Raw genomic sequence first — 15,433 nt, 5'->3', positions numbered from 1 at the left:
AAAGATGAATACAATCCCAAATATGAATAGCATATGATATACAATGGAATAAGCCTGGGTCGTCACACTCTGCACAACTCAGTACTTAAAAACATGAAAGAAAAATATAATTATTCTAATTTAATGACAAATTAAACATATAACTATGATACAAAAATGAGTATAAACATGTAAACATGTCTCAATGTTGACATATAATTGAATTATTTTTATCATTTTGTAATAAAACATTCACTTAAATTTGTGTCATATATGAATATATAATGTACAAAACATTAATTATTTGACCCACAATACACAATTTAAATTTATTTACCACTACAATATTTAAATTATTCCTTTCTTACCTGTTAATAGTTTTTATACATAAATTTAATTATTATCTAACAATAAGCCAAACTTAATTTTTATTTACAATTATACATATTTAATAAATAATCTTTCCCGTATATATTTATTTAAACAGAGAGCTTTGTTTGGATGTATTTTCTTCTAGAAAAAATATAAACAGATGGTTAGAGTAATTCAGCTACTACTAAAAACTACTTTATTTTTTTAAATTATATTATGTTCACCAAACACTGTCCTTATTAAAAATTATTACAAGTTACACTGATAATGAAATATTATGTAACTTTGGGCAGAGCTAGCAGTATCCTTATAAGCATACAAATATTACTATAACATGATACAGTTCTCTCTATGCGTGATCTAGGTATTCTCTTAGATTCTAAATTTTACTTTTATCACCACGTGGATTATTTAATTGCAAGTGCAAACAAAATAATAGGGCTTATTCATAATGACTACACTTCTTCATCCTAGATTGTGGGGAAATGATTCCCAGATGATGGGGGTAGAGCTCTCTAGAAGATTACACTGACACTAAAGATGACCGACAGTGGAACTATCTATCTTTTTTTTTTTTTTAATTTAATTTTGTCTCCTTCTGGCATCAGCACCTATAATTAATGATTGCACTTTCCAGGAAACTACTTTTTTTTAAATATAATGTGGTGCTCTATACCAAGTACTATAGCTTTCCTGATACATACTTTGAAATCGTATATTCCTAATTTATTTCTTTATTTCACAGTTGATCTCGAAGCCTAGTGACTAAGGTCTCTGCCTTCAAACCTCAAAATTCTGGCATCCCTCGGATATAGGGATGCATGCAAGGGTTTTGTATAAAAAAAATTAATCGGCGACACTGGCGACAGGTATCTCCAAACTTCGGAACTAAGTTGATTTCTGACAAGAATCCAAAACAAGGTATTGGGTGACAGTGGATGACTCCGGAAGAGATAAAAGGGACGCTGTTAGGATCCATTTGTGTGGGATGCCTAGGTTATTAGCGGAGGACAGGTGAAGGTGCCTAGGCTGACTATAAACTTTTTTATTGATCCAAAAATGTTCCAGAACAATCCCGCTCTCCCTACAATAATGTTTGGATTACTTAGAACGAACTTCGTACTATGTTACTACGTTAGCTATGAATATATTTTTACCTTCTATAATTATATTCATATCTTGTATTAATAAGCGGTGTTATGATAAATTTGTTTTGAACCAAGGTATAGGATAATGTTTATACGGTTTACAAAATGTTTGAATGAATTTGAGAGTTTATTTAGTAGGGAGATTTTATTTTTAACCCCTGTTTTTCCAAGCCTTCCAGTAATATTTCGTGTCATTAATTTTTTTTACAATTTATTTTAATAATACTTGGTTATTTATATTAAATAATATGGATTCGATAGTACACCTATGAAATCATTATGATTTTTCCGTCCTTTAAGCATAATTATTTGCACTCCTTGTGGTAGTGGAATATTGTATTAATATTTATTTTGCCAAAAATTATATATAATTTTACAATGTTAAAAATAAACAAGAACGGATTCGATAGTGGACATTTTACATAATATATATGTTTTACATAATATATGTTGTAATAAATGGGATCGTAAGCGATAGCCTAATTATGTTTTATTACAGGTTTATTAATTACTAATATTTACATTAAGCCCTACTAATAAATAATTCTACTTAAAAATGTCCGATCACAAAATGTTTACTCGCAAGTCAAACAATGTCTGTCACATATCCCAGTTCACACTCCTCACTTGAGCTAGGCTCAACAGTGGTTCGCCCCTTACCTTACGCCTGTCCACACACACAGTCTCGCACTCTCTCTATCTCGTCGGTCCACATCACACCACTCTCGAGGGAGTCTGTCACCCTCTTCCCGATGTCACACTTCCCTTCACTCTCGGAACTCGCTCGGAACTCGCTCAGAACTGTCGCGGAACTCGTCGCGCGACTGCCGCAGAGGCTGGCGTCGCTGCTTAAGTACCTGGGGCGCTTTTCTCGAACAGACGAGAGCGGCTTTAGGCTGTGACAAGTCGCGTCATCCCGGGCCGACCCGACGCCTGAAACATCGAAAAGGCGGTGTTTATACGCGCCACTCCGCGCGGCGGCCCGCGGAATTTTCAAGGCCGCTCAGCGATAGCTAACAGCCCCGAGGAACGTACATGTGCGGGGAGCGGCGACCCTGGTAATCAGGCCAGGCACGCGTGGCATGCCTTACGTCAGTGGACCACACGTGACACGGCACGTGATGCCAGTGATATTCAGACGCGCCAGCAAGCTACGAACCTGGTACGCGTTTCGCTCCTGTCTGCGTTCGTAACAATATGTATAAACCAGGTTTTTATTCCTCTTTCAGTAATGACTGGTCATATCAAATTTATTTCAAACTAAATTTGTAATAAATGTTTATAAGTCTTTCAATAAACAAAAACAGATTTCATCCTATACATGGTACGAAAATTATGATTAATATTTATTTATTTTTACTTCAATTCGTGGTATTTCAATGCTTGCAATCGTTAAAAAATTGTAACAGACAAAATATTTAGATAGTATTTATAAGGTTTACAAGCAAATTTTAATAAATATGATCGATGTGGCTAATAAGGGAGTTATGAGACATTTGTCCTCCAACCCTAGTTCCCCCCCCCCCTCTCTTGTACCAAGCGTAGGTTTAACCAAAAATTGATTTGTGAAAATGTTTAAGTTATTACTCTATCGATATATATTTACTGTATACGGAAGCTTTATATTTTACAAAAAAATCCCTATTTCTATCCCTTTGGTCGGATTTTGCCAATTAACAAACCCAAGCGTAATATTTAGTTTGGAAGTGATTTTTAAACAGTAACGGTGGTTAGCGTGTCCAAAAAAATGTAATAAATTTATAAACTTTTGAGTTGATGGGGTTTTTGGTTTGTGGACCATAAAATGTAAAGATTTTCTGAAGGTCACACCATGGTAATGGCTACAATAGGTAGTCTTTCCTCAAAATTTATCTTACATTTATGTGCTGATAAGTCAAGGATATTACTGATAACTGATAATTGATTACTCATAAAGCAAATTCATTAGAGCATCAAGGTAATCGTGAAGCAACCAATTTCGTATAAGCGTGTGCATTGTTTTCAATATATTCAGGCTTCGGTTACTGAAAGGCCAGTCATTGTATACATGAGATGGGTTATGGACAAGGTTTGGTTGTACCTGTCCGTTACACCTACTCCCAATACAGCCGATATTTAGCTGTTGTAAATTCCTAAATTTTACACGAAAGGCTTAAGGTAAGAAACCATTTTATTTGCCGAAAATGTGGACCTCCAAGCTTATAGACGCGTTTTCATTGAAGCAACATAAAGCGACATGGCCCTCAAGGAAGACGTGGCAATCCTCGTATATAACCCCAGGACTGCGGAATGATCGAGTGTGTTTAAAGATACGGAAACACCAACAAGGAAATCAGAAACATTCACGGGAAAAATTTACGGGAAATGGCACAAACTGGAAAACTGTGTCTAGAATTAGGTGCAGGTCTTTGCCAACATTTGCTGTAATAGAAATGAATATTTAATAGTTTATGTTCATTTCAGATGTAATCGCACGTTAGTATTGCCTCTCCAGTAATTTTCGACACATAGAATGCAAAGGTTAATGTGAATCGTTCCATATCTAATACTTCATTGAAAACTCAGTGTTGCTGTTATTTCTATACGCCTAATAAAAAGTATGTGCTTAGACATAAAAAATTTCACACTTTTTGCATACAAAGAATAAATCTGCGTAGTCATTTACATTTTTATTTTATTAATACAGTGTTTTCTGCTCTTGAATACAAGAACTAGCCCTTGGAAGAGTTTCATGTGATCCATAAGGTGTTCGAAGAAGCCACGTGTCATGTCACTGTATTGGTCGATGAACCACGTCCCACTTGTGTTGCAGACGGATGAAGTATTCAGCCCTTGCAGCTCACCCCTGGGAGAAGGGCACTGCCGGTATCTGCCTCATTGCGCGCTGGATGTGTTTGAGAACAGTGTAGACCAGTTCTACCCGTTCCTCTGCATCATAGACACGTAAGTAACTGCTCGGGGTGCGCTGTCATAACTTAAAAACACAAAACTTTGAATTTTCCTAGATATACCTATTTTATGTTGCATGTTTCCAAATAATGATGGTTCTAAGTTTTATGGTTCAAAATTGTGTGTTTCTAAGTTATGCCTATTATAAATTGTATGTTTACAAATAATGACGGTTCTAAGTTAATATGGTTCGAAATTGTGTGTTTCTAAGTTACGTGTTTTAAATTATGGCAGTTATAAGTTACGATGTTTCTAAGTTGCGTGGTTCGTAGTTGTGTGTTTCTATGTGTAGTGTAAATTGGAGGCTTCTGACGCAAAGTTATTCTTATGGAACAACGACTTTGTGGTGGCTTCTTATATCGGCTTTCCAATTGTTAGGAGTTAAATATGTTCGGGCATGACCACGGATTGTTGCCTATGATCAAGAGGTCAGCAGCCTTTTTAGATGACCCTACGTCCACCATTTTGGAATCCGTTATTTTAAAAATCTGTAAATATTTTGCTAGAAATTCGGAAAAAAAATTCCAAAATCCAATAAGAAATCACCCATTATTTTACTAATTGATTAAATTGAATTCCGTCCTAGGTCAGATACTTCTACGATGCAAAAAATTATTTAATAATGTTAATTTTAGGCAAAAATACTGATTTGATAAATATAGTGAAAAATCCTAAAAGAGGCATTAATTCCGCACCTACCAGCCTCCAATTGATTCAATCGATTCCTGTCGGTTAGATTCTTGGTAAATGCAAATATATTTATTTTAAGTAAAAAAAAAAAACACATTTAATCTTGGTGAAAAATTATAAAAGCTCGTTAAATTCCTCATACATCAGCCGCAATTAAGTTGAAGATACCATCTCGGCCACCATCGTGAAAATTCTTAATTACTAACCTCGAAATTCGGAAAAAAAAAATCTAAAAATCCTCATAAAAATCAGAAATTAATTTACTGATAAATTAAATCAATAAACGTCCTATGTTCGATCCCGAAACGAAGCAAAAACAAGTTAAATTCATGTGAAAAATATTTATTTCAATCTAACAATGTAATCACAGGTTCAAGGAAGAAAATCAACAAAATAAAAAATAATAAATTTGTTACATAAATTCCACTTATACAAACAAAAATTGCTAGCATTTCTCGATTTCTACATTATTCTTAGAAGTCTAAGTGAGTCATTTTCATGCCTTGAAATGTTTTTTCAGAGCAGTTCAGTCGATTAACAAGCTTATTAAATCAGTAGACAGTCACATAATTGGCGGCCAGGCACAAACAGTCGGTGGCCAGCCACATCCAGCTGGTTGTATAGGAATGTCAGGTTGACACACACATGCGTCCAGTCGGTTAGTCAGGCTAACATGTCAAGTTGGTGCCCAGGTACGCCCAGTTGGTGGAGAGGCACGTCCATCCAGTAGCCAGGGACGAACTTCCAGTATGTGGTCATGTGAATCCAGATGGTAGCCAGGCATGTCTTTTTCGTAGCCAGTATGTAATCCGTGGCCAGGCACATCCAGTCGGTAGCCACGCACCTCCAGTCAGTGGTCAGACACATCCAGTCTGTGGCCAGACACGTATTGATGTAAGCCATTTGTGTCTAGTTGGCGGCCATGCACATCAGTTAGTTGACCAGGCATATTCATCCAGTCAGTCAGGCTAACACGAACAGTTGGTGACAAGGTATGCCCAGTCGGTTGTCAGGCACGACTGTTCAATGACCAGGAACGCCCGTCCAGTAGATGGCAAGGCGCATCCAGTTGATGGCCAGGCATATATTCGGCAGTCAGTCATGTCTAGTAGATGGCAAGACGTATCCAGTCGGTGGCCAGATATGTCTATTCAGTGGTCAATCATGTATTTAGCGGACAGGCATATTCAGTTTGTTGGCTAGACACATCCAGTTGGTGGCCAGGACCTTGCAGTTTGTGGTCGGTCTAATATGATCAGTTGTTGGCCAGGCACCACCAGTCGGTGGCCAGGCACATCCAGTAGTGGTTGGCTAGACACCTCTAGTCTCTGGACAGACACGTCAGATAGGTTGGACAGGCATGTTCATTTGGTAGTCAAGCACATACAGTGAGTAGCCAAGAGGTATAATATTTTGATACTTGTAATATATTTCTAACAAGTCATGAACGACGTCATATGCGTAGGCCAAATGTCTCCGAACCAGAAGATATTTTTCGTCGATACTCGACGAACATTTTAATTAGGTCATGTTCAACGTCAGGCTAATAGACCAGGCATCGCTGAACCACAAAGCCAGTCCTGAGTACAGACTTGTCGAGGTACATTCGTCAAAAAATAAGCACATTTAACGAAAGGTTCGGACATTTAGACGAAAATTTAACTTGGTAAAATACACTCTCATCACAATGTTACGATTTCATTAGAGGGGTACGATCTCATCAAAGGATATGATACTACTGACTTGACTATGTGCATTTAACGAAAATGGTGAACATTTACGTGATTATTTAACTTAGAAGAATGCGATCCAATCAGTAGTATATGATCGCCAATATACAGTAGCCTCCAACTGTTCCAACTGTATTTGGCTTCAACAGTCTTTGGCTCCAACTGCTTCAACGACATTTGGTTACAAGTCTACGAGGCTACATGGCTACGAGGCTACGAGGCTACGAGGCTACAAGGCTACAAGGCTACAAGGTGATGTAACTCCGAGTCTACAAGGCTCCAACTGGCTACGAGACCACGTTGCTACTTGCTACGAAGCAACGAGTCTACAAGGCTACAAGGATAAAAGGCAACGAAATTACATCGCTACGAAGTAACATTGTCACGGCTATGAGGTTACAAGGCTATGAGGCTACAACGCTACAAGTCTCCAACTATCTACGGGGCAACATGCGTAAAAGGCCACGAAGCTACAAGGCTACATGGCTACAAGGCTACGAGACTACGACACTACAGTACTACGAAGCTACATTAATATGAAACTACAAGACTACAAGGTTGCAAGGCTACGCGGCTAAAGTACTACGAAACTACAAGACTACAAGTTTAAAAGGCTACGCGGCTACATAGCTCCAACTGGGTACAATAGCTTTATTCAGCAGAGACAATTAATTTATCTCTTGCAAAAAAACTTGTTGCAAGTAGTTACAATTATTTTGAACAGTTGTTGGCACATGCTGAAACTGTTTATGTGGGATCTGTAATGATCACCTACTATTGCAAGAGATGGAGAGCTTCGTTAAGCATCAAAGGAAAAAAGGAAATTTTTTTGCATTATAGTGTTTCTCATATGTATTAAGTCTAAGATATCATCTGAGTAATTAATCTTTTATTTTTTGTTTGAATACCATCTGATTAAAATATTAATTTGAATTTGGTTACAGGATTTCACAGATTAAAGGTCAATCTAAATTCAATTGCATGTCTCATATCGAAAAAAAAGTGCTTGTAGCGATTGTTTTCTTGGCAATAACATGGAGAACACGGAGAGCCCAACAACAGTCTCGTCAGGAATTACCAGGAGGACATGCAGAAAAACATAATCTTGTAAAACACAGCTGTTGATGACTACAAAGTCGCAAAAAAATAAAAAATAAAAAAAGGAAACAATTTCTGCCTTGTGCTAGAACTCTATCCTCGTTGAACCAAGAACCCTGCCGCCGAAGGAACATTTATATACGACTAGGGAAAGACGATGGTAGTGAAAGAAAAGTGGAAAGAGGAAGTTGATTGAAGTTTGGGTAAGAGTGGAAGGGGATGAGAAACTAAAAAGGGAGAAATAAATTATGTAAATTTTTTCATTAGTTGTAGAAGGACGGGATTTAGAACATATAATGTTGAAAGTTTCTACCAAGAGCACCATCTCTTAATAGAATAAATGTCAACGTGAATGTGTCAACTAGATGTCACCCAGGAGTACTAGCATCTATAATGTTGGCCAGAGTTCACCACATAGAATGTTGAAACATTGAACAAGATGCTCGCTTCCTAACCTCGCTATCTCTCCTGTTATCATGGATGGAGCCACAGCTACCACACTCAGATATTTATTAAATAAAAATAATAACCAACACCTTTGGCCCTACATTTTAGTGACATTAAGATTTGCCTCTGATGTTATCCAAAATGGCTGACAACACACACCAGCGACACTTACCTCCTAACTTCTTAACTACCTGTGATGTCATCCAAGATGACAACATTCAAGATGACTGACAATACATTACCAACAGTAACTATGTTCAAAAGGGGTACGAGGGAACTTAAAAATGTTATTTTTGAGAGGTGGGGAGAGAAGAGGGTTGGTAGGGGAAAAGGTAGAAAGGGACTCAGTAAACCTGTGAGATACAACAATCAATGATATCACAATAAATTGTTCGAGTAGGAAAAACGGGTTTGTAATGATAGTCCAATAAACGTTTGTAGGTACAGTTTTTTTACTACTAATATTTACATTACTAATTATATATCCACACTTGATATCTGGTTACAAATCAATCGCACTTAAAAACTTCTAATCATTAATCCCTAAATATCTCACTCCACAATTCACATTCCTCACTGGAGTCACAGACTCGCGCCACTCAATCACACTCGCGAGGCCCCGATGCTCCACGTCACGCCTCTCGCAAAGGGGATCTCTCGACCTCCTCGCCGAAGTCACACTTCACTCCACTCGCACTTTCGGAACTCGCGGATCTCCCATGGAGGGTGGCGGGAGGCTTTTATACCCTTAGCAGTCATTCTGGAACTGACTAGAGTGGTTCTAACGTGTCGCGTCATCCCGAGCCTATCCGAAGCGCGAAGCATCCACATTAACGATGCTTATTCATGCCACTCCGCGCATGATTTCCAGGCCACCAGGGGATAGATAACAGTGCAGAGGAAGGTGAGCCCGTTGACAAAGGTGGGTGGGGGTTTGTTGAGGCTGTACCACTGTAATCCTCGAAGGAATTCACGCATGACGCCAGTGCTGTGCGGGCCTGCCAGGCACCCATGTCCCTGGTGCGCTTCGTGTCCTGCCCCCTCCTTAAACCTGTTCGTCCCGTGCTGTTGTTGTCCATGCTGTGAAGCCATCCTACGAATCTGGCAATTGAACTGGATATGTTCCACTTCTTGGCAGATGTAACATCGCTGTCATCCTTAAACGCGATGCTTCGGGGGTCCACTTTGCGAAAACTGTGGACCCTGCTCTTCTGCACTTGCTGCCGTGGCGCCTCCTTTTCCATTAAGCGACCCTGATGGGCACGTACCGGTTCCGGGCATCTCTATTGAACATGCCCATGTCCTTGATATGCAGAACACCATAGGCGACTTCCTGCTCCTTTAAACTGCGAAATTTCCTCGTCCTTAATTCCATTGTCGCATTTATGTCCTTCCTTTGGTTTTCCCCCACGATTTGGACAGTCGCGCTGAACATGTCATAGTTCTTTGAAGATGCAGGATCGCCGGTATACTCTTGTTCTTCGAAAATGTGAACCATTCAACATCTTTCTTAATGGCCCGAAGATAAACTCTTCATTAGTAATCGTGTTGTCATCCACTTTGCTGGGAGTAGGCCTGACTGCATGGGGATCTCGGAGCCCATTCATCGTGAGTGGTTCTCGCCCTATGGAGAAGTATATTTTGCCTGAGCTTTTGGGGCTGTTACCAGCTCTAGTATTCTAGACATAATCCAACAGGTATAGAGAATTGTTGCAATGATGCGAATATATAGCCTCTCAACACCAATGGAAATATTCGGCCTCCTCGAGGCACTGGTGTTAAATAAGTCTCTGCTGGATGTATCCCTACCTCAGGCAACCCCATTTGTCTGGATGGGTACCAGAAATGGTGAATGGGCTGAATCTGTGGGCAACAACAGATGTGACTGAAACCTTTCTGGGAGGTTTGACTGCTGATCCCTGGTGACCATTGGGTCCCCAAAGCCTGTCTCACAGTGAAGAATGCCATTGGTTCCTCGGACGCACCCGGGCCATATCGGCTATAAGCCCTTTGAGCTGTGACAAGGGGTCGGGAGAATTATCCGAGCTTATCGAGGGGCTGGCGGTTGTTCTAGCGGTTGGTAGCGACCACAACCCACTAGAGTCACTAAAAGTTGGTAGTAATGTGGGTTATTCTTCTTTGTGATTGGATCCCCACTAAGGATTTCTATAGCGGCCCAGGTTCAGATTGGGTAGGTCTCGCGCTTGTTGGTGGTGCTCCTATCGTTTGGAGCAAGCTTGGAGTAGGGTTTCCTATCCCTGTGAAAAGCTGCGTGGTAAGCGACGATACAGCATCGGTACTAGCCTGGATAGCTAGTAGTGGTTGGATAGGCCTCCACTGGACCACAGGTTTTTTTGGGTGATTGAGGAGTCCCAGAAAGATGTGGTGGATCAGGGTAGGCACTAGCAGTACTAAAACTTAGGGTGTACGACACTGTCAACTGTCTGGTTAGGTGAGTGAGAAAGAGAATTCCTGGTGGTAGTTATGCTGGAATGGGTAGCCTCAGCCTCTCGTCATAAGTGGTACCCTAACCACTCTCCCGATTGTGATTGGAAGAAGCATATCTTCTTCTGATGTGGACTTAATTACCCCCATCTGATGTAGGCTCTGTATGTTCAGGATGAGATTTCGGTTGGGCACACCCGGCCTATGTAGAGTGTAAGGGCTAGTAAAATTAGCTGGTGCATGCTGGAAGTAGGGCTACCGAAGGCTCGCTCCTTCTCATATAGGAACGCTCCAGTGGGGGTGTCTTTCACGTAAGGAAGAAGACCTCCTGTGTCTGCGAGTATTCCTAGTCCTTGTAATGAGATCTGGACTGTGAGAATCGAACTGATAGCTAGCCAGATTCTACATTAAAGGGCGCACTTGCTGGGACTCAGTCCAGATTTCGTATGTACAGGTAAATATAGCCTGATGACATGCCATCCACTTCGTGGTAAGATTCTATCACAGCCTGTCTCGCCCTGATGCTCCTGTTTCTTGAGGCAATGTAGGCACCTCGATTTCCAGGGAATGAACAAGAGCATCGCGGATATTTTTGAGGCATGCCATACGAAGTGTGTGCTGAACCTCCACGTCTCAGAGTACATCTATAAACACACTGGTGGCTAGCTACTGGTGGAACTCCATTGGTGCTGCTGGGTAGGCGATGTGCACGAGTCGCTCAATGTCAGCTTCGAATTCCTGGAATGTTTCAGAAAATCGCTGTTGACATGTCTTAAGGGCAATTCTATAAATCTCGCCCATGTGTCGGTCACCATACTTCAACTCAAGAGCATCTACTAGTACTACATAGTCTGTCTGGTCGGGAACTGGTATGATCTGCAGCACCTCTAGCGGAGATCCTTGCAGGGCCAGGACACATGCTGTAGCTTATTCTTCTTCTCCCCAGCCATTCAATTCAGCAGCTGCCTCGAACTGTCACTTGTAGAAGCCCCACGACGATTGGCCATCAAAGGTGGGTACCTTGAATTTTGGGTGGCCGTTTGCAGCGTCTTCCACCTTAACTTCCTCAGAAGAAGTCCTCTATTTAGTAGCAGCTTTTGCTTCCTTGGTCATTCGTCAGCATTCTTCAGTTACACTCGCTGTTCGGTGACCTGCTATAGCTGAACTAGCTGTTGTGCCACCAGTTCTTCATGTTCGGCTAGATTCTGTTTTAAACACTGCATCTTGCCTTCGAGTTGAATACTGGATTCTTCCATCTTCTTCTTTATTTCCCTTTGTGTAGCCACCAGCTCACTACGCATGTTTTCTTGCGCCGCCACCAGCTCGTTCCGCATATCTTCTTGATCTTGTTTCATTTCTTTTTGGCCCTTCTTATTTTCTTAATTTCGCTCTTCATGTCATTCTTCACCTCTTCTTGGATGTTTCTTATTTCACTCTTCAAGTATTCCTGGGTGCCCTTCATTTCATTCTGGTTACTCTTCATTCTTCATTTCCTCTTGGCTATTATCAATTGTATTCTTCATCTCTTCTTAGCTACTCTTCATTTCATTCTTCATCTCGTTCGTGTGATTTTTAATCAGGCTAAGAAAGCCATTACACTCTTAAGTTCGTCGACAGCCTTCTTTCTTGTCCAAATATATAATTAATCTATCACTATTACAACACTATAATTTCACTTCTACTCAAAATATTCTCTAACTTTACTAAAATTACACTCAAAACTAACTACAGTTCCTTATACTAATTTCAATACAGAAAATCTAAATCCTAAAGTTAAACATGTTCTTATTTTAAATTCACATTCGATTGTTCGTAAATAATTTTATTGTGGCCATCACACTTCTGGAAACAAAATGTTATGAGTAGGGAAAACGGGTTTGTAAGGATAGCCCAGTTAATTTCTATCATTTTTTTATTTACTACTATTACTTAAATTACTAATTAAATCACCGTACTTTATGTGTCTTCACAAATAGCTCGAGCTTAAAAATGTATGTTCATTAATCACTGAATATCTGTCCAGTTCACAGTTCACACTCCTCAATGCAGCTAGGCTCAACAGTGGTTCGCCCCTTACCACGCACTTGTCCGCACACACAGTCTCAGTCACACTCTCAAGGGGGGAGGGGGGGTCTCTCGTCCTCCTCGCCGCAGTTGCACCTCTCTCCATTCGCACCCCGGAACTCTCGAAACTCTTGCGGAGGCCGGCGGAGGCTATTATACCCTTGGCATTCTGGAACTGACTGGAGTGGCTGTGATGTGTCGCGTCATCCCGGGCCGACCCGGAGCTCGAAGCATCCAGAAGAACGATGCTTATTCACCCCACTCCACATGGAATTCCCAGGCCTCCAGGAGGTGGATATTAGCGCCAAGGGAGGAGTACGCGGGGAAGGTATAAAAAGGGGGTGTGGTGGTTGGCGAGGCCGGGCCGATGTAATCCTCGAAGGAGTGCAAGCGTGTCGTCAGTGGCCGTGCGGGTCCGGCAGGCCGAGTTTAAATTTATTTTAATGATAAATGGGTGGGCTGTGTCCTCAGTTATAAGAGTAGTAAGGGGGAGGGAATGTTAACGGAATGTGTCCTGTGATGAAAAGGGGAGGGGAAGGGAAAACAATAATAAAGTTAGTTGGTAAGGGGGAGGGAGTCATAGTGATTGAATATACTAATTTCCATATCCTTTTTAATCAAAACCAACATTCTCCCATTATTTACTTAATTTTTTAAATATTTTTTGCCCTTTTCGATCACATTTTTTTAGATAATCCCTATGGTAATAGATATTGCCATTGTAAATTATGCTGTCTTCATCTCTTTGCAACAGCTTTTGCATTGCTAATACCTTCTTTGTCTCCTGGCAACAGCAATTGCATTTTTGATGACTCATTCATTTTCAGATCTTAATCTAATCTTTCTGTGATGTTATTTCCTAGTGTTAAAAAAATGTAAATTTAAAGTCCCCTAGTATTGTTGAATCCAAAATGGCAGCTATTAGTTTATTATTCTTCCATTTATCTGAGTTCTGTTTTTTTTTATCAAAACTAAATTTTCTAAATTAAATTAATTTATGTTATCGTTCAAGGCGCAGCAGTGACTTAGCAGAATAATGCGCACTGTCAGTTTTTCTGTCCGATATAATTATATGCTGTAGTAGAGGTGCATCATCTTGTAAAATATGTAATTGCCAAGACCAGAAGTGCACTTGTTCAGATGCCAATATAGTGCTGACAGTAAGAGAAGTAGTAAAATTTTAATTATTTTCTTTTGTAATATTTTATTTGTGTCTTTCCAGTCATATGGTAAGTCTAATATAGCCTATTTGGCATTATGGATATATGCATTTTAATTATAAATAATAATAAGTAAAAAATATAATTATTATTTTAACTTTCGGTTACTGATAGGCATCCAGTCATATACCTAGATAGGTGTAGTATGATAAATGTTTGATATTGTGACAATGGTTTAAATAAAAATATGTTGATGAAATGTATCTCTTTTTGGACCTGTTTCTAAACATTGTTTATGAATATGATTAAAAATGTATGTTATCTTTGTTACAGGTATGCAGGAGTTTGCTGCCCCAACTATGTCAAGCCAGTTTTGGTTGCTGTATAACATAGCTACAATAAGAAGAATGAAGTGCATTCATTGTATGATACTCTTTTTCATACACCTGTAGTTGTGGTGCTTAAAATGAAAAAAAAGAGGTGACATATCAGTCGCTTAGGTTATTTTACACATATAACTCAAACATTCCAGCATTTATACTTAGTTTATGTGAAGCATATTCCACTAGCTTGGTTTACAGAAAACTGCTTCAACTATGACGGTAGATTTTATAATAAAAGATAAATATAATGTTGTTTTTCTTTCACTTACCTAAACGTCTCCGATACAATCAGTTTCCTGGAGTTTGTATCATGATGGACAGACTGGGATGCAGATTCTCACCGTGGCTTTACTTCAAGGGTCTTAATTTCACAATTTATTAATATTTTATATTTCAAGACATTAAAGTATTGTGACAACTGGTTGTTTGTTTATTATTATTTTATTTGATTTTGATTTGACTTGTTACTGCTACCAAATTATAATGAAATAAATATTGATATTATAAAATTATTTGTTTATGTAAGTAAAATGCTTGACTGGAAACGTGTCAGGGTAAACCAGCCTCACAACAGAATACACCTCATCAATTATAATTACGTAAGTCCAGAGGAACTTAGTTTAGTAAATGACAACAACATACGTATCTTCATCTATTAGTGGTGATATATTTAGTTAGAAAATACATTTAAACTAAACAAAAAACAATGACTCATCTGAAGAGGTAAACAAAAGTCATAAAATTATCATTAAAATGGAATATTTGTTATCAATAGTAAACCTAGGGTGCACCCAAATTACAGGCTAATAATGTTAAAAATTAATTTATATTAGTTATTTAGTTTTTATAATAAATTTAAATATCATGTTATATCCATAATTAGGATTTTACTAATTGAGTCTATAACTTTACATGTAGATTAAAAACTTCTTCAGGAACAAAACAAAACATATTACAAAAATACTTCA

The 15,433-nt window shown here is 39.1% G+C and overlaps 1 protein-coding gene across 4 annotated transcripts in view; it reads left to right on the top strand.

The window, feature by feature from the left end:
• Positions 1-14,972, top strand: part of LOC134531614 (inter-alpha-trypsin inhibitor heavy chain H3-like) — a 166,130-nt gene extending 151,158 nt beyond the window's left edge. For 3 of the 4 annotated variants that reach the window (XM_063367368.1, XM_063367367.1, XM_063367366.1), the window contains exons 15-16: positions 4,312-4,442; positions 14,416-14,969. In XM_063367368.1, the coding sequence (XP_063223438.1) occupies positions 4,312-4,442; positions 14,416-14,470 (186 nt within the window). In that variant the 3' untranslated portion in view covers positions 14,471-14,969. Of the gene's footprint in view, positions 1-4,311; positions 4,443-14,415 lie in introns of all 4 variants that reach the window. The other variant, XM_063367369.1, reaches the window with a different exon arrangement.
• Positions 14,973-15,433: the final 461 nt, after the last annotated feature.

Source organism: Bacillus rossius, chromosome 5 (assembly GCF_032445375.1).
Source record: "Bacillus rossius redtenbacheri isolate Brsri chromosome 5, Brsri_v3, whole genome shotgun sequence".
Classification (NCBI taxonomy): Eukaryota; Metazoa; Arthropoda; class Insecta; order Phasmatodea; family Bacillidae; genus Bacillus; species Bacillus rossius.
The sequence above is the reverse complement of the archived record's forward strand: the minus strand, read 5'-3'. Positions and strand labels throughout refer to the sequence as shown.